The 20,336-nt window shown below is 46.7% G+C and overlaps 1 protein-coding gene across 12 annotated transcripts in view; it reads left to right on the forward strand.

The window, feature by feature from the left end:
- Positions 1–20,336, forward strand: part of TBL1XR1 (TBL1X/Y related 1) — a 1,277,138-nt gene that overhangs the window by 690,482 nt on the left and 566,320 nt on the right. For all 12 annotated transcript variants that reach the window (XM_069618704.1, XM_069618702.1, XM_069618706.1 and 9 more), the window contains 2 exons: positions 11,587–11,728; positions 18,740–18,803. In XM_069618704.1, the coding sequence (XP_069474805.1) occupies positions 11,587–11,728; positions 18,740–18,803 (206 nt within the window). The remainder of the gene's footprint in view (positions 1–11,586; positions 11,729–18,739; positions 18,804–20,336) is intronic.

Consider the following 20,336-nt stretch of genomic DNA (forward strand, 5'->3'; position numbering starts at 1 on the left):
TGTAACCCCAATTAGAGAGGAATTTTCCTCTGAAGAACGCAGGTTAAAGGATCTTCATGATTCCTTACATGAGGCAAGTGGGTTAGACACTTCCCCTGAGGTGGAGTTTGCTAGGCCAGACCCGGGGGAGCATGCTGAAACCCCCTATAGAGCCTTAATGGCCAGGATCACAGAGTTCATGGGGTGGTCTGCACCTTCACAATCTTTCCAACAAGATGACCTCACGGATATTCTTGACAAAGGCCCACAGGAGGATCCTGTGGTGCCTTTTCATAAAGCTCTTCAGAGGAAGATCATGACAAACTGGGAAACCCCAGATGTCGTACCAGCAGTAAATAAAAAACTGTCTACAAAGTACAGGGTATCTTCTACAGACCCGGAGGTTTTTGTCTAAACACCCATCCCCAGAAAGTCTGGTGGTACAGGCAGCATCCTTTACCGATGTCAAGACGGCTTATCCTACCGTCCCACAGGACAGGGACGATAAAAAATATGATGCTATGGCAAAGAAAGTCTTTTCAGCATGTAGCGTGGCGTTAAAATCTGTTAATGCTACTTGCACCCTTGCTAGGTTCAGCCATACACTTTGGGAGTGTGCTTCTACAGCGGCTGACTGCATCCCGGAGGGAGAAGAAAGGGATGCGTTCCTGAATATTATACAGGACGGTAAAGACGCTATGTGCGAATCCCTCCAGACGGGCATTGATTCGGCTGACAGTATCAGCAGAGCAATGGTGGCAAGTACATCAACCAGGAGATTCGCTTGGTTGAGAAAGTCTGGTTTTGCCCCAGATGTGCAAGCCAGGCTCTTGAACATGCCATTCGATGGCTCTTCTTTGTTCGGGAAAAAGGCGGATGACAGTTTAGAGAAACTGCAAACTTCAAAAGCAGCAGCAAAATCCCTAGGAGCTGCAATCCGTCAGACTCCCTTTCGTCCCACAGGAACCTCTGCGAGGGGCAAGTCCTTTCGCTTCTACTCCGCATTCGGAAGAGGTAGAGGACGACCGGCTCAAAGGGGACAAAGAAGAACTACCCGAGGTGGACGGGGTAGATATTCAAAAGCCGCAGCAGCAGCAGGTGCCTCTTTACCATCGGCATCTGCATCAGCCGCCCCAAAACCACTCTGAGGACTTCCCTCACAGGACACCTGTAGGAGGCAGGTTGACTCAACATCTGGCGGTATGGCAGGCTATCACATCAGATGCTTGGGCATTGGAAACAGTTGCCCAAGGTTACTGCCTGCCTTTCCTACGTATACCTGAGTCATCCACCGGGGATCAGCTCTCAGAAAGCTCCAGATCCGCTCCTCTTGCAGGAAATTTTGGACCTGCTAGAGAAAGGTGCCATAGAACCGGTACCTGTAGCGGAGAGGAACAAGGGTTGGTACTCCCCTTACTTTCTCATTCCAAAGAAAGACGGAGGACTGAGACCCATCTTGGACTTGCGAGAATTGAACAAATTCCTCAGAAAAGACAAATTCAAGATGGTCACTCTTTCTCAGATCCTCCAGGCCCTTCAGTTCCAGGACTCGTTGGTATCTCTGGACCTTCAGGACGCTTATTTCCATGTGCCTATCCATCTCAAACACAGGAAATACCTGAGGTTCGCAATTGGCAACTCTCACTATCAATTTCGAGTGCTGCCATTTGGGTTGACCTCCGCCCAGAGGGTCTTCACCAAGTTAATGTCGGTAGTGGCTGCAAGTCTAAGGAGGGAAGGGATTCACGTCTACCCCTACCTGGACGATTGGTTGATCAGGGCTGTTTCTTCGGAACAAGCTCAGATCCAGCTAAATCACGTGTGCCACTTCCTTCACAGACTGGGGTTCTCCCTCGATTTAAAGAAGTCAAAAATGATACCTTCGCAGAGACTCCAGTTCATAGGAGCAATCCTGGACACTTCCCTGGGAAAAGCCTCGCCACCAGAGGTGAGGGCTCAAGATATTCTACAGATGGTTACCAAGTTCCACCATGCCCAACGTCTCCCATCCTTCGACTTTTTGAGGTTGCTAGGCCTCATGGCATCCTCATTTTCCTAGTGCCAGAGGCTCGCCTGAGAATGAGATCCCTCCAGTGGGCACTGAGGACTCAGTGGTCACAATTCTCAGGGAGAATGACAGATCTTCTTCAGGTTCCCGGCAGGGTGGCTCGAGACCTTCAGTGGTGGGCCTGTCAGGAGAACATTCTGAAAGGAGAACAGTTTTGGCAACCCTGGCCGGAGATAACAGTAGTCACGGATGCCTCACTCATGGGGTGGGGAGCCCACGCCAACGACTTGACCATCAGCGGTCATTGGTCTCCATCGGAGTCCAGACTACATATCAACCTGTTAGAGCCGAGAGCCATCAGACTTGCGCTGAAGGCGTTCCTGCCAGCTGTACAAGAACGTCCTGATAATGACGGACAACACGGTGGCCATGCATTACCTCAACAAAAGAGGAGGCGTAGGATCACTACCCCTGTGCAGAGAGGCGATGCAGCTCTGGTTTTGGGCAATCCAAGAAGGAATCTCTCTATCGGCAGTTCACCTAGCCGGAGAGAAGAACTTGACAGCGGACGCTCTGAGCAGGCAGAACAGTCTCCCACGAGTGGGAGCTAGCTCAGGAAGTCCTTCAAGAGATCTTCGCCCTTTGGGGAACCCCTCAGGTAGATCTGTTCGCCACCAGCCTAAACAGGAAATGCGACCTGTTCTGCTCAAGGGAATTTCCCCCGAGAGGAGCTCTGGGAGACGCGTTCATAGTGGACTGGGAGTTTCCACTTCTGTACGCGTTCCCACCGGTCCCTGTCATTCCTCAAATGATCAGGCGGTTGAGAAGATTCCGGCGAACCATGATCCTAATTGCCCCGGATTGGGCCAGGAGAACGTGGTACCCGGACCTTCTAGACTTGTCCATCTGCCCTCCAATTCGACTTCCACTCAGAGAGAACCTACTCTCACAGAAGGGAGGTCAGGTTCTCCATCCAGACATCAAAACCCTCAACCTTCACGCTTGGCTTCTGAAAGGCTGAGGTACAAGGATTGGGACCTCCCTGATGATGTTATGGAGGTGTTGCTTTCGGCAAGGAGGCCAGCAACAAAGTCTTTATACCGCTGCCGTTGGAACAGATTTTGCAGCTGGTGTAGAGAACAGAATATCGACCCTTTTTCATGTGGTACACCAATGGTTTTGTCCTTCCTACTATATTTGGCAAATTCAGGCCTTCAAGTTGGCACCATTAAGGGCTATCTCGCAGCGCTATCCATCTTTAAGCGTACTGCGGAAGAACCATCCTATTTCAAATTACCCTTGGTAATACAGTTTCTAAAGGGGTTAACCAATGTTTATCCCCCAAGACCATTCCAAGTTCCCCTATGGGATTTAAACTTAGTACTAACTTTCCTGATGGGCACACCTTTCGAACCTCTCCATTCTTGTTCGTTAAGATTCCTTACCCTTAAAACTGTTTTATTAATAGCACTTACATCTGCTAGAAGGGTGAGCGAATTACAAGCTCTTTCTTGTAAACCCCCTCACACAATATTTCACAAAGATAAAGTTGTCCTGCAAGTGAAGCCTAATTTCCTCCCAAAGGTGGTTTCTGAATTCCATATCACTCAGAATATTACCCTTCCATCTTTCTATCCTCCTCCTCACCCGGGGAAAGAGGAAGAGAGGTTACACAGGCTAGACCCTAGGAGGGCTTTGTTTTTACATCAGTAGACTAGCCAGGATAAGACAGGCAGACCAGCTGTTTGTAGGTTACGCAGGTCACAAGCTGGGGTTGCCAATAACTAAGCAGACCATTTCCAGATGGATCATTCTAGCCATTCTGGAATGTTATAAACTGGCAGGGAAAGAGCCCCCTCAAAACCTTAGGGCTCATTCGACCAGAGGTATTGCAGCTTCATCGGCCCTCAAAAGAGGCGTGCCGGTTAAAGACATCTGTGCGGCCGCTACATGGTCGTCTGTCCATACCTTTACACGTTTTTACAATTTGGATTCCTCCTCCAGTCAAGAGACTAGGTTTGGAAGGGCTGTACTGCATTCTATTCATCAATAGAAGACAGCGTGAAGTCAGTACTCCCTCCTCCGATAATAGAATACTGCTATGGGAGCCTATCTAAGATGAGGAATACGTCGGAGGACACAATCCCTTCGAAGAACAAGTTACTTCTTCCCTTGTAACGTTCTTTCGACGGGATGTTCCTCCGACGTATTCCTCATCGACCCTCCCATCCATCCCCGCAGTTCTACTTCCCTTGTTGTTGCAGCTTATGCTCCTTCAGGGTGATTAGTTTAGTACAGAAAGTATTATTGTGGGCTACAAAACGGAACTGAGCAATGGACGCTGCGCGCGGCCTTTATAGGCAGGATGACGTCGACGTCGATACGGCGGCTGTCGAGGGACATCGACTCGGAGGACTTCGACGCGCAGCGCCCTCTAGAGAGAAACATTTTTCCGAGGCCAGCAGAGCTGGAAGGAGATATCTAAGATGAGGAATACGTCGGAGGAACATCCCGTCGAAAGAACGTTACAAGGTAAGAAGTAACTTGTTCTTCTCCCCTCTTTGGTATTGTCGTTGCTTCTGTTAACTTGCGCTATGGACAAGACTCCATTTAAATTTCGCCCTTCCTGTAAGGGAAAATTTCCCTGGAAAGACCAGCACCCTCGGTGCAACACGTGTCTCCCCCTCAGCACCAAATCCCACGTCTACACGCCTTCTAAGAGCGTGCAGACGCTTAAGAAAACTCTGATTACACCGAAAGGTTCGAGGCAGCCGCCCTCTCAGCCTAAACACCATCCCGTAACGGTGAGCATCAGCGAAAGCCTCGCGAAGATTGTCTCGGCGGCTGGTGAACGCAAGAATACGTTGAAAGATGCATCCGAATGCCGTAAGGGCGCGATAGGCCAAAAAGTACGTCGAAAGAGACACCACAACGCCCTACAGAGTGCCAGGACTTTACAGAGAGTCCCCAGTCTTTGTCTAAGACTCTCAGTGAAAAAGCTCGACGTTCTAGACTACAGGATCCTCTAGAGGATCCCTTTCCCCTTTTAGACACTTTGGGACATCTAAATTGACTAGCGAGACATTTGAGTGGTGTATGAGCAGGCTAGAAAAATGTGTAGATTTTTCACAGTGGTTTATCCCAAAAAGGCCTTGTGAAGAGATTGCTTATGTTGTACCCACAGTCACTAAACACCAGAGGACCTCGGACCCTCTCCATGAGGAGGTCTTTGATCTTTCAGACCCTGGAAGTGGTCCCTCCTGACCCTTATGCACAGGACCCTTACACACAGGGGGATGATCTTTTCGATGATCCTCGTGATCACACCCCGAATTGGAGAGATGACCAACCTGTTGGTGAGAACCCACCATGGCTATCCCTGACTCCAACCCCGGACCGGGATGCCATTGGCCTTGACTCTCCATAGTCTCCCCGTGTGTGTCAGGCTTCTCCTGTAGACGACCAAGTGGCATTTAATGCCATTCTCAGGAAGGTGGCAGAACACTTCCAGATAAGCACACAGGAGGCTCTTATTGACTCAGATTTCATGGAGGATATTTTAAAAGAGATGCCTCCAGCTAGCAAAGCTATTATCCTTCTCCATTCCATCAAGAGGCGTATGGCCCCTTCTTTATTAACACCCTCTCAGACTACTGCTGTTAATCCCTGGGTGGAGAAACTATTTTGGCCCTCCCCAACCGATCCCCTATATATCAGAGGTCATGCTACACCAGACTCTCTGGTGGTCACGACTATGAGGAAGAGGGCGGAGGTCCCCTTGTCTACCGGCGAGTCGCCACCAGACAAGGAATGTAAAAGGCTATATGCTCTGGGGGAAAGAATAACCACTGCTACGCTTACTCCCCGTGCATAGCCAATAATACCACCCTATTGGCTTGTTGTTCTGATATCCAGTGGAACCTACTGCAAGAGGTCCTGCAGGAGGTCGCAGAACCAGTGTGCACCCACCTACTAGCAATCATAGCGGAGGGCAAATAAGTTAATCACAACATTCTCAAGAATACCTTGGATGCTGCTGAAACAGCTGGTCGCTCCCTGGCACAAGGTACCCTGTTAAAGCACCATGCCTGGCTGAGAAATTCAGGGTTTAAACCCGAGACTCAGGCATCGTTGATTAACCAACCCGTGGAAGATTCCAATCTGTTTGGTAAAGCGATGGACGAGGCAGTGGAGACTGTCAAAAAAGAACATGAGACCATCAAGTCCTTGAACCAAATTATCCAAAGACCTTTTCAGCAAAGAATGGGAAGTTGTCGCTGCTCCTTTCGTGGGAAATACTATCAATGTCCCCACCACCCCCACCCCATAATCGGTATGGCTCAGGGAACAATTGGTCTTCGGCACAAGGTTCTAAGACCCCCACTACTTACCCTCCCAGAGGACGTTGCGGAAAGGGAAGGGGTCGCAACGCCACCCCTACAGGCTCCCCGGCCTCTGGTCAAAAATGACTCTTGAGTCTGGGTCCCATCCCATCGCACCCCGGTCGGGGGACGCTCAACATCTTTCCTACATGCATGGGAGGGGATCACATCAGACCAGTGGGTGCTAAAGACAGTCACTCACGGGTACTGTATAGAGTTCTGACAGCCACCTTGGTAAGACCCCCAAGAGCCAGGCGCCTGACACCGGAACACCTCCAGATCCTGCTTAAGTCGTCCCTGTTCTACAGGGAAACAAGGGTATTTATTCAATGTACTTCCTTGTACCCAAAAAGGATCTAACCATGCGCCCTGTGCTAGACTTGTGCACAGCGAACAAGATTGTCAAACCCCAAAGGTTTCTTCTGGTGATGCTCGAAGAAGTAATTCCTCTTCTCGTGAAGGGGGATTACCTGGCAACATTGGACATGAAAGATGCATACTTTCATATTTCAATGTTGCCGGCCCACTGAAAGTACCGAAGGTTCATGATAGAGGGCAAGCACTATCAGTTAAAGGTCCTACCCTTCGGTATTGCCTCAGCCCAAGTGCATTTACAAAGGTAATGGCAGTGGCGGCAGCTCACCTGCGCAGGCAATCCATCCCAGTTTATCCTTACCTCGACGACTGGCTCATAACAGGGGACTCCTTTGAAACATGCCTAACAAACACTCAAAGGACAGTCAACCTTTTGTTCAGTCTGGAATTCACCATAAACGAAAAGAAATCCAGCCTCAACCCCAGTTAAGTCGAGCAGTTTCTAGGGGCTCTTATTCAGACAGAAGACAGGCTTGTCTTCCCCTCCAACGAGAGGGTTCAAAACATGCTGTTTCAAATTCCTAAATCCCTCAGTATGGAGCCGGTCGCGAGGTAACGGTACGCAAGGCCATACGACTGCTAGGTATGATGGCGTCCTGCATTTACTTGGTTCCTCACGCGCGTTTGCGCATGCGCCCCATGCAAGAGTGGCTAAACAGCCAATGGTGTCAGTCCAGCGGACTATGGGACGATCTAGTGGTTGTCTCAGTAGCCTTTGTTCTCTTTCTGAAGTGGTGGTCGAGGGAAAACCTCTTGAAGGGGAAGACCTTCACCACCCCAGCAGTAGAAGCTACTCTCATGTCGGACGCATCCCTCACGGGGTGGGGTTGCTCACCTTCTTCATCAGACGGTGCACAGGGTTTGGCCCCCAGCGATAGCTTCCAACCACATAAACCTATTGAACTTCTGGCGGTGTTCAAAGCACTGAACGCCTTTCAAACGTAGCTACAGGGGAAGACAGTACTGGTCCTCACGGACAGCACCACAGCCATGTACTACCTAAACAAGCGGGGGGGGGAAGCACACATTCTCCAGGGCTGTCCAAACTATCTAAAAACATTTGGAAGTGGGCTCTCAAACACAAGATGTTTCTATTGTCTCAACACGTTCCAGGGGAACTCAATCTTCTGGCAGCTGTGCTCAGCCGAGACTTCCCACTGCCCTTAGAGTATGAATGGCGACTACATGAAGACATCTTCTCCAACTTTTTCGCAGAATGGAAGTTCCCAGAGATAGACTTGTTTGCAATTTAGGAAAACTCACAATGTCCAGATTACGCCTCCAGGTACCGTTAGAACCAATCCAAGGGGGAACGGTCAGGGAGATTTGTTTATGCTTTTCCCCCCCAACTCCCCTACACAACAAGATTGTGCATCTGATGGAAATGTCTCTCTTCCCTCCAATGAAACTGCCTTGCCCTTAAAACATGTTGTCTCAGGACAGGGGCGGGGGGATGCTCCATGCCCGCAAACTCTCAATTTAGCGGCCTGGCTCCTGAAATCTTAGTTTGGGCATCTCCAGCTTCCTCAGAGATGCATGGTTATACTTGAGAGGCAAGGAAACCTAACACCATACATTGCTACTCCAATAAATGGAAACACGTTGTCATATGGTGTAATACCAAGGACATCAATCCCATTGAATTTTCCCCTACACAATCATGTTATACCTGACTCATCTGCTAGATCCGTGTCTTGTATTCAATTACCTGAAGGTTCACCTAGCTGCACTTTCAGCCTACACTACGTCCCAGCAGAAAGTGTCATGGTGGAAGATCCCAGTGATTAAAGCTTTTATGGAAGGGGTTAAGAGAATGTATCCTCCCATTTCCAACCTGGCTCCCGGATGGTACCTTAATGTGGTGGTAACCAGATTTATGGGGTCTCCCATTGAACCTATGCACAAAGCAAGCCTAAAAGCACTCACTTACAAGACAGCCTTTCTAGTGGCAGTCACTTCCATACGAAGAGTTAGTGAACTACAGGCTCTTTCTATTCTAGACCCTTTTGTCACAATTCACAGAGATGAGGTAGTTCTGCGCACTCACCCGAGGTTTGCACCTGAATTCCTTTCAAAGTTGCATGTGAACCAGTATATAGAACGGCCTACATTCTTTGAGAACCCTACTAACGTGGCAGAAAAAAGGCAACACACACTAGATGTGCGCAGGACAGTCATGTACTATCTGGCAAGAACTAAACCACTAAAGAAAACAAATCATGTTTTCATCTCTGTGGCAGCTGGTAGAGAAAGGGACCCTGTCTCTAAATCAGCTATCTCTAAATGGATTGTCAACTGCATCACACTCTGCTACAAACTTGCCAAGAGAGAACTGCCCTTCAAGCCTACAGCACACTCTACTTGCGGCACAGGGGCTTCTATAGCATTCATTGCAAATGTTCCTCTCGAGTCCATTTGCAAAGCGGCAACCTGTTGTCCTGTACACACCTTTACAAAATACTATTGCCTCAGACAGCAGTACCAAGACATCTTTTCACTACTGTTCCTTCTCACACCCCACCTCCAACTCTGGGTACTGCTCGCTAGTCCATGCACAGCATGTGATTCCAAGCAGATTAACAAGCATGAGAAGACATCCATTACTTATCGTAATAGCATTTCTGATGATTGTATCTGCTTAGAGTCACATGCGCCCACCCTCCCTCCCTGCTCGGATGGAAGGAACATAGACGTCTTACTACATCTCTTTCTGTGCTCACACTAGTCATAAGGCTCTATCACGGCAGAAAAAATACAATCGGAGTGACCTCGTTGTGTGAGGATTTCTGGGTACACTACACGTCACGTTGGGGATAGTGTTACAGACACGCTTATGCCGACGTCCCCTTTTGATCCTTTACTCCGTTGTTACCACTAGATGTAGGACTATATGCACAGCATGTGAATCTAAGCAGATACAATCATCAGAAATGCTATTACGGTAAGTAATGCATGTCTTACTGGCTCTGATTGAGGGTGGGTCTCTAGCTGAGCAGAAAATGGTGGGGATGGCGTCCGTGGTGGCCAGATCCTTAATTGCTAGGGCATGGGGAGGCAAAGGGCTCCATGTTTTTGTGAATGGATGAACAGTATGAGGATGTGTGAGAAAAGGGAGACCCAATATGCAGCATATTGCCAAATTGTAGCAGACCATTGGATTATTGGAGTCCCTTTAGAACGTATATGGTCGAATATATGGAGGACTCAAATTTTCCCTTCTCCCCAGAAAGAGACGTTGACAATGAGGAACGGCCACTATTGTCTACTTATGTTTAGAGGTGTAAAGAAGATCCCGGTCAATGATTGCCTTGTTTTGGTTCCCATATTGCATTTTGTTGAGAGGTTAGAGATAGGTGAGCGGGTTGCTTTCATTGAACAAGGAATGTCCAGGGTGTTGCTTCTAGCTTGTTAATGTCTACCAATTTCATGATTTGGTGAAATGTACCGTGCTGCCTCAATTTGGTTGGGGGGGTGGTAGAGAGGGGGAGGGTTACTCCAAGGGTGTTGATTATTTCTGTTTGTATTATGAAAATAATAAAGACGATTTAAAAAGAAAACGTGTTAACCTTGCAAGAGGTGTGCCGGGCCTTTTTTCCTAGTGGGTTGCATTTATTTCTGGTCTGAGCATTGAGGGGTTTCTCTACACTGTGTGGTCTGACAACTGCGCCTAGACCGAGTAGCCCGATTTGGGAAAGAGCCAAGAGAAGCCACAATAAAAAGGCTGTGAGATAAAAGTGCTGAAGTGAAAGAAAGCATCTGTTCGAATTGATACACTGTCAAAGGGAGTATAAGGTGAAGCTGAAAGTATTGGTGAAAGTCAAGCGACTTGAGCTGTGTGGAACTGTGTTAAACTTGGGGAAGGGAACCCGGAGTCCTTTTTGTGGAACTATTTGAACTTGCGCAAGCTGGAAGAAGCTCAGAACGTTATTTTGAACACTGTTTCTTTTGGTGCCGACATCCCTACACATTGTATATCTTTAGTTATGAGGACAAGTATAGGTTTTGGACACAGACAGACTTTTAAGTTGAATTTACTGACACAGACTATCCTTAGTTTCTTTAGGTAGGGAAATCCCACCACAGCATAGGGCAAGTTAGGCCTTAATCCATCCTGACATATACAATAGTCCTTTATGTTAAGAAAGTGAATCTGTTTTCTTTGTCTTGCTTCATGATGCCTTCACAGTACTTATTGATTTTTGTATTACGTGCTACATTGCAGTGGTACCATGAATAACTCTGCCTTTAAGTAATGTCCTGGATGCAAGCAGATCTGACACAGGCAGCGAGGGTTATGGAAATTGCAGGGTCGATGTTTGTGTGCTCTTGTTAGGTTTGAAGGATGTGCAGGGTGTAGTAAATGCGATAGAGGATTTTTGTGATAAACACAACCGAAAACTGCTTCAACTGAAAGAAGGGGTGTTTGGGAATTAAAGAGCAACTTCTAGGAGATGTTTTTTTTTCTTCATGGTCGAAGGTTTTCTATGAAAATATTAAACCTTCAGTGGAATAATTAGTTTGGGAATGCTGTTGATCTCAAGGAAATTATCTTGACTTGCAAATGCATGCAAGGACGATTGCAGATCTAAAATGTAGATTGTTATTCGTAATCTCGCTGATAAGAAGAAGGAGTATATATAAAGATTTTGTTTATTCAGAGAAGTTTGTCACAGCAAAGCAAATGCTTTATTGGTCCAAGATTAGCATGAAAATATGTCCTTATGATTCTGCATCCTTCTTTTTCTTTCATTTGAGTTGGCAGACCAGCATCATTTATGATGATTATTATTATTTATTCAGCCAAGGACATGTTCATAAACCCCTGTTCTGCTTTACAAACAGTTCTGGAGACTCCACAGCAAGAATATGGAATCTTAGTGAAAACAGCACGAGTGGTTCCACACAACTGGTACTTCGGCATTGTATACGAGAAGGAGGGCAAGATGTACCAAGCAACAAAGATGTGACATCTTTGGATTGGAACGTAAGTTGTAACATTCAGGACAGTCTCCATTTTCATTAGAGTGGCTTAATAAATAATAAAGCAGCATTTTTGAAAGATAAGTTAAATAGTGCAAAATGCCTTTTATAGCTTGCAGCCAGGCAGCAAAAATATGTTCTTATAAATAGTTGCTTATATATCCAGTAATGGAGCTAGAAGCCAACTGTCGGACAGTTTTCTGTAAAAGTTAAATCCATGTTTTTTTTGTGTCCAATGACTTTAGCAATCCTTTTCAGTGTTGGCAGTATTCCAGCTTTACTTGCTTAGAATTGGAACTAAAGTTCACCAGCATTGGATCTTTCATAGATTCACATGCTGTGAATATTCTCTGTCAGGCTGGGAAACCCTGGTTACCTATTTTTTTTAATGTATTTTATTAAGGAAAAATGTTGATGCCTTGAGTGTCCTACCCAGAGGGTAAGAGGTGCTTTTGGTCCCTACAAATGGGACGTCAAGTGTATAGCTCCACACCAGCAGCTTCCCTTCAGATTTCAACTGTCATTTTTCTCTCTTCTAGAGAGAAAAGTTCTTTTAACTTAAAGGAACTAACCTAATTCTACAAAATATCTGTATATTTAGGGTTTTACCTTAAATACACGACGATAAAGATGGAAATGCAGATGTCCAAAAAATCGCTATTTAAGGCATGTGGGACTTGCGGCATAAAGAACGTCTACGAGGGAGACTGGCACCTAGACTGCATTTACTGCCTGTACCCCAATCATTCATCGGAGAATTGCAAAGTTTTCCCGGGTTTTTTGCAGAAAACCCTCAAGGGCAGAAAGCGCTGCCTGATGTGCTGGCTAAACGAAGGCACCTATCCTGCTTCATAAGTGGGTTCCACAGGGATTGTCAGAGCTAAAACTCCCACTGAGAAGTGCCCCCTTCTTGCCACAGGTCCAGGTCTGAAGAAAGACCTGTCACAAGGCACAAAACACAGGAGAAAGCGTCCCAAGAAGGTGAGCTCTCTCATACACCAAAGCAGGGGGCTAAATTGTCGAAAAGGTAGGGCAGCACAGCCCATCTGTCTCCGTCTCCCTCACCAAAGGCACCAGTTGGCCCAGAGATCGCAGTCCAGTGCCAAGTCGTCATCTGCGGGGGGTGGGGGTCGACCACGGGTCTACAAACGTGCCCGTACACGGTCCAAGCATCGGCGAAAAAAGGCACTCCCAGTTGTAAGATCCAGAGGTCGGTCGTCGTTGGATCGTCCACCTAGCAAGGGCTCCAGTCAGCCAACAGGACAGTCGACAATTCTGTCATCGTAGTAAAACTCGCCGATGAGGGAAAAACACAAGAGCCCGTCATCAACTGCAGAGCTTGTCGAGGAAACACAAACAAAAATACGGGTCGTCGTCCGCTTCTTACTCATCCAGTAAGGAGAGACACCAGTCATCGGGGCACGAATCGTCGACGGCACACTCAACGACAAAAAGTTTAAAAAAATCATCATCCGGGGAAAAAAGCTCGACCGTTTGCTCAAACCATTCCAAGCCAAAAGATTTTTGTCCCGTCCACAGTGCAATCTGCGCCCCTGAATACTGATCCTGTGCAACCTATAACACATGTTCTGCAAACAGGGCCTCGTTCACTAGTTTCCATCTCTAGAGGAAGCTATAGATCCTCAAGGGATAACCTAACACTTCCTACGGAGCACCCCACAGGTCTATCAGCCATCACATATACCCATCACATACTCGGCAGTCATGCCAAAGGCAATCCTCCAAAATGAGATCACGTCAGATTTTGAGGCGTCAATCGATAACTCTCCAGTGAAATCAGACAACTGTGTCGTGGTCCACACACCATATCAAAACAAGGACCCCAGTCTCCCACCAGTGGTTGGGGGAGGAGAAAGTACCCCAGGACTACTGCAGGCCCCTTACCCTCAGACAAGGCAAACGGGACCCTCAACAGCACCTTTGGGACATTCAGTAGGGGTACCACCAATATACCCCCTAATAAACCCACAATTGTCAACATTACAAAACCTTTTGGGACAGCTCAACTCCAGGCTACTTCCTCTGCAATCTGGCCCATTGTAGGAGCTCCATCAAGCAGCACTACAGGGGCAAAAACCACCCCCTCCACAAACAACTAAAGAACGGGCATCCCGCCCACAGCAGTGAGCAAAGCAACCTCGCACACCACATAGGTCGCCATTTCTGCCTAGACCTCTACATCCAGGCAGAGCAAGCCCACTGCAAGGTGACCAAGTGGAAGGAGTGTTGACTTTTACAGACCCAGACACTAACCCTAGGGATACTGACTCCACCACAACATTGCTGCAACATGGTTATGATACCTGGAATACGGATGATAAGGATAAACCAGACCCACAAGGCAGCCAGCACAGCAGCCACTGCCAGATGACATGGGGGGGGGGGTTTCACTCTATGCTGTCCAAGGCGTGTCAAGAATTGGGGTTGACACCAGCAGAAGAAAAGGACGGTTTATTCTTTTTGACCACATGGGAAAACGTTGCAAAGCCATGTTCTCCATACCTATTATGGACCACATTTGATAGGAAGGGCTGTGAAACCTAAAGCACACCCTTTTATCGGACCAGCAATAAAGGGTAGGCTGGATAAAAATTCAAGGCTGCCGTCACTGCGCCAAAATGCTTCATATCTTAGCCCTCGCCAGAATCGGTAATCTCTGCAGCAGCAAATCGGAAAGCATTCACAACAAAAATGTGCCGCCCTTCCAGAGAGTGAAGGAAGAAAACTGGATGCTTTCGGAAAGAATGTTCTTACCATTGGGGTAATAACAGTGAAGGCTGCCAACTCTCTTGCCATTGTTGCCCGCTATGATTGCAAAATTTGGCACAGGCTGGCTCCTATCCTGTAGCATCTACCTGATGACTAACGGAAAGAAGCCATGACTATCTTGCGTGAAGGAGAGGAAGCTTCTAACCACAGCATCAACATCGGGGTAGACCTCGCAGAAATGGGATTCAAACAGATCAGTAATGGGGTGGTGCTTAGGAGACAAGGCTGGTTATGCTGCACAGACTACAGGCAAGAGGTACAACCCAAAGTTATAGACATGCCCTTTGAAGAAGAAAACGTCTTTGGAGACAAAATAGATGAGGCTTTCAAAGCCTTGAAAGTGGAGTCTGAGACTGCACAATCTCTAACCACACTACAAAGGAGGACGTTTTTTCACCCTTATTGGGGAGCGGTCGGATAAGCTAGATCGTCCTCTATAAGAGGCTCCAAAGATTGCTCCAGAACCAGCTACTATCCTAGAGCTTCAAGCCAAACTACCAATTGTTTCAGTGTTTCAGGTACTTCCACCAGGGGCAGGGCAAAAGAGGATCAACTACTTCACAAAGGGGAAGACCAAATAAATCCCAACATTGACAGCCCCTGCAATGCGCCAGTGGGGGAAAATCTCGCTCTTTGCAAAGACAGGTGGCAACAAATAAGCATGGACAAGTGGGTGCTAGATGTCATCCAACGCGGCCACCTGTTAGAATTCAAACGTCACCTAAAGCGCAAACCTCCCAAGAAAGTGGCGCAACCGCACCTGCAGGTCCTTCAACAAGATGTGCGTCAAATGCTAGCCTAAAAAGCCATCAAGAGAGTGCCACCCTCCATCTAAAAATAAAGAGGTGAACTCCAGATATTTAATGGTAAAAAAAAGCCAGCCGGCACATGGCACCCCATACTGGACTTAAGAAAACTAAACAAATATCAAAAAACTAACATTCAAAATGGTCACGCTACAAGATGTGATAAAGGTGGTGCAACCGCACAAATACCTGGAAGCCTTGGATCTAACGGAAACTTACTTCCATGTCAAATACCTGGAAGCCTTGGATCTAACGGAAACTTACTTCCATGTCACAATCCTCCGCAACCACAGAAAATAACTGAGGTTCACAGTTTGCAAACAACATTACCAGTTTGGCCTCAAATCCGCTCAAAGTACCTTCACCAAATGCGTGCCCCAGTAACGGCTCACCTGCAAAGGCAAGGCCACCGCGTCTACCCATATTTAGATGGTTGGTTGGTCAGGGACTCAACATTCCAAGAAACAGCAACCTCGCTAGTGCAAATAGACTCCTTCAGCAGCTAGGATTCACAATAAACTACAAACAAATCCTGCACCACGCCATCCAAATCCTTGGTGCTCCTGGGTGTGCAGTTCTCTGCGGCGCACTGCCTAGTCGGCCCATCCGATGACAGGATCCAGACAGTGAACAAGTTGGCCTGTTCCTTCTCCCCACACAAGCAAATGTCAGTACGCAGATACATGGCACTTTTCGGGACCATGCCATCCTGTATAACCCTAATTCCCCGTTGCTGGCTGCACATGAGACCTTTGCAGCAGTTCCTCGCGGCCAGGTGGTCACAAACCCAGGGCTCATGGGAAGCCAAACTTACAATCACACCTGCTCTCACGCTAGATCTGGGGGTAGATTCTAGACGGCAACAGTGCAGTGGGTGTTCCGTTGCACAAACCAAATCACCAGTCCCCACTAGTGATAGATGCCTCCTTGGCAGGGTGGAGAGCGCAGCTAGGGCAGAATCAAGACAAAGGGCTTTGAACGCCAGCCGAGGCGTCCCTGCACATCAATGTTTTGGAACTATGAGCGGTCTGCTGGGTCCTGAAGTCTTTCCTGCCAATCATACAGAACTCAGTAGTACGAGTCCTTACCGACAACACCACCACAATGTATTACCTCTGTAAGCGAGAAGGAACCATGGTCACGTGCACTATCGGAAGAGAATCAATCTGGCACTGGGCCATCCGCAACAGCGGGCTGCAGGCTTTTCATGTGCCCGGCATACACAATCAATTGACAGCCTCAGCAGGGCAACAGCACAGTCCCACAAATGGTAGCTTCACAGCAGCCAAACCAGCAAAGTCTTTGCAAGATGGGGACATCTGTCTCTGGACCTCTTCGCCAAGGCAGCCATCAAAAAATGCTGAAAGTTCACAAGTCGACTCCCGCATCGAGACTCTCAAGGGGGCGCGTCCTAATTCCTGTGGACCAGCATCTTTGTTTGTGCGTTCCCACCCATACCGCTAATAGGGAGAACCGTCCAAATAATCTGGAGGTACCCCTGCAGGGTCATTCTGGTAGCCCCCAAATGGCAGAGGCAAACATGGCTCTCGGACCTCCTTCAGCTGTCTACAGACAATCCGATTCCGCTGTCGCAAAACCACGGCATGATTCTGCATCACTAACCACACTCTCTCCAGCTAACAGCGTGGCTCCTGATTGCACCTGATTGCACCGAAGTTGGCCAACTGAACATTCTGCAGGAGTGCCAACGCATATTTGCAGCGGCGAGGACACCTTAAAAAAAAAAAAAAAACAAATCATGCAGCCAAAAATGGAAGAGGTTTTGTAGCTCGTGTTCCCAACAACCCAATCTGGAACCGCTAACAGTGCATCCGCAACAGGTCCTTCTGTACCTTCTGGCGCTAGCTAAAGAGGGGCTTACACTCTCCTCAATTAAGGTTTACCTTGCACCCATTTCCAGATTTGAGGCGCAGGGGAACCACCCCTTTTTAGTGACACGCTACTTAAACATTTTAAGAAAGGGCTGTTCCGCTCTTTTCCTCCAATAAAAAGAATACCGCCGGTGTGGAGTTTAAACCTGGTCCTTGCAAGTCTTATGAAGCCGCCTTTCGAAAAACTAACTACAACCCACATCAAGTTTGATAAATGGAAATTGGCTTTTTTAGTGGTGATAAGATCCTCCAGAAGGATCTGAGTTGCAGACTCTAGTGGTGGACCCCCTGTACCCAAGATTCGCCAGGCACAAGTAGATTCTATCTACCAACCCACACTTCATACCCAAGATACCTACAGAGTTTCACACGAACGCAACTATCACGTCGCACACCTTTTTTTAGAATGCTACCACTCCGGCCAAGACAGCTTTACATTCCTTAGATGTCAAGAGGTCGTTTACAATACTACCTCGACCGAACAAAGTCCTCCAAAGCCATAAGACAACTCTTCATAGCGTTTGGTCCATCAAATAAAGGAAAAGCTATTACAAAGCAAGGTATTGCAAGATGGATCCCTTCTACGATCTCCTTCTGCCAGGGCACACTCCACAAGGGCCACGGTGGCCTCAGCAGCACTATAGGCTGGCGTGCCCATAAAGGACCTTTGCCAGGCGGCTACGTGGCCAGTGCCTCACACCTTTACAAGGCACTACTGCCTACAAAGGCAGCACACAGAGGATGCACGGATGGGAAAGGCAGTCCTGCAACAGCCATTTCAATAAGGTAAGCCCCGCAGCTTAAGGGGTCATCTTTTCAGTGTGTGCACATAAAGTGCGAGCAGAAATATTTTTTTCAGTTGTTTGCCTGACTGTCTCCTCCAATTACGTTTTACTGCTGTGCAATCTATTCACAGCATGTGAATCTATGAAAGATCCAATTCTGGAGAAGGGAGTAGTTTCTTACTACTAGCTCAATTTCTCCAGCATTGCTATCTTTCATAGATTCACATGTGCCCTCCAGTCTTCCCCGGCAGGCATGAAACTGTTCTGATTGGGGAAATTCCTACCAACAGTGTTTGGTTAAAATCTGAGGGGGAAACTGCTGGGGCGGAGCTGTACACCCGAAGTCCCATTGGTAGGGACCAAAAGCACCCACAACGATGTGGGTAGTGCACTCAAGGTGTCAAAATCTTTTCTTAATAAATACAAACAAAAATAGGTAACGGGGGATTCCCAGCCTGACGACTGGGAATATTCCCAGCATGTGAATCTATGAAAGATACCAATGCTGGAGAAATGATGGAGTTACTGGTAAGAAACCTCTTCCTTCTGAGTTTCACTAGTACATATAAGAACTCTTTCAGCTTTGCTGCATTGTATGTGATAAGCAATAGTCTAAAATGTGCTTCTAAACAGTAGGCTTCTAGCTGCAATATTCAAATGCTCCTGTAATTTATATTGCCTACAATCTGTTTTAAATGTTTTTGTTTTAGAATTTAACTTAACATTTTTCTTTTACTGACAGAGTGAAGGAACACTCCTTGCAACTGGGTCATATGATGGATTTGCCAGAATATGGACAAAAGATGGTGAATACTATGTTGGAATTTGGTTGGAAAGATATGAATGGTTATAATTTTCACAAACTATTTAATGACTTGTGATCTGCAAAGCCACCCTAAGCAAGATCCGACATTTGTGCTTCCTTTTTATCACCCTGTAACTTTAATGTTTTAGACCTTTGGTCTGGTAGAGACCCCGATATGTCTGTTTTCCCAACCGGTTTCCTTTGCTATGGCCATCGTCCCTCAATCTTGTATTTGATGATTTCACTTTCCTGTACCTCATCTTCTATGTTGCTCATTGCTATTGCACTTTCTAAACTACCCTTCTCGCCAGTGCCGAGTTCACTGTTGTGCACCTTATTCAATAGTCAACCTATATAAATTTCACTCTTTGAAATAAACACCAGTTTACACTTCACCAATACTCTTTCAGAAATGGAATCACATTTTTCTGTGTGATATTTGCCATCCTTGTTTCAAAAGCTATGCCCTTTAGTTGGCTCCGCTTATTTTTGAATATTTAGTCCTTTCAATATGCCCAGTCAAGTACGTAATGCTTTTCTTAACAAGACCTGTGACGCTATTGGCCCCTACTGCCACAAATATATCACTCCTATACCATGGGGAATTTTAGAATTCATACTGCTAAACTAATTTGCTTCTATTGGCAGTACGTTTATTCTTCTCTCAGGCCAAGTCATCAGAGGGTGTATCGCCAGCTAAAGCAGCTGCTCGGTTTCAGATCTATGGGAGACTAATTTGGCCTTGTATTCCCACAAGGGATTACAAAGTGCAGGAATTCCTACTCTCCATAACTTGTGCCATGCAAAAGAAACGGTAAATTTTACAATTGGAAACATATGCCACTTCATCTTCACAATCTCTACAGACGTCAGTATAAACTAAATCTTGTACAATATATGGGATGATAATGCTTAAGAATGTGTTGGTAAGATTAATAACTCTATAACAAATGAACTGAAAGCTTGTGTTTCTTGACATTTGACCTACTTAGATATTCATTCCCATTCTGAAGGTGATCACCTGATTCACTAAAGAGAACGTCGTCCTGAAATAATTGTTGCAACCTATTTATTGCATTAACCAAGTCAACTATGTCTGCCAAAATGTCCAGGCAACGGAGTTCCTTTAACATTTTAGAGCCACATTTTTACCCAAGCATCTAAAGTACTCCCATCACTAGCGCCTCTTCTCTCTCTCATCTTCCTTAGCATTTTCTGTGATTGTGTTCTTAAACCGATTGCCCCACCGTTCTCACTTGTTTTGTACTTTTCTCAACCAGAAAATGTGTGGCCACATCAAATTTAACTATGCTTTAATTGTTTACTGTATTTTGCATATTTAGAGTTGGCATGTATGTAGAATAGTGTCATTTTTGGGATTTTGTGTATACGAATGGGTTGTTTTTGCAAGATCTAGTTTTCCCTTGTATCATGTATCGAAATTAAGACTGGCTAAGTAGGAGCTAAAAGCAGCTCCTCAGTATCCAACATTAACCAGTGACCAGGAGCTACCACTGGGGAAACAGGAGCTAGT

The sequence above is a fragment of the Ambystoma mexicanum genome, chromosome 10 (assembly GCF_040938575.1).
Source record: "Ambystoma mexicanum isolate Mex_15411 chromosome 10, UKY_AmexF1_1, whole genome shotgun sequence".
Taxonomy (NCBI): Eukaryota; Metazoa; Chordata; class Amphibia; order Caudata; family Ambystomatidae; genus Ambystoma; species Ambystoma mexicanum.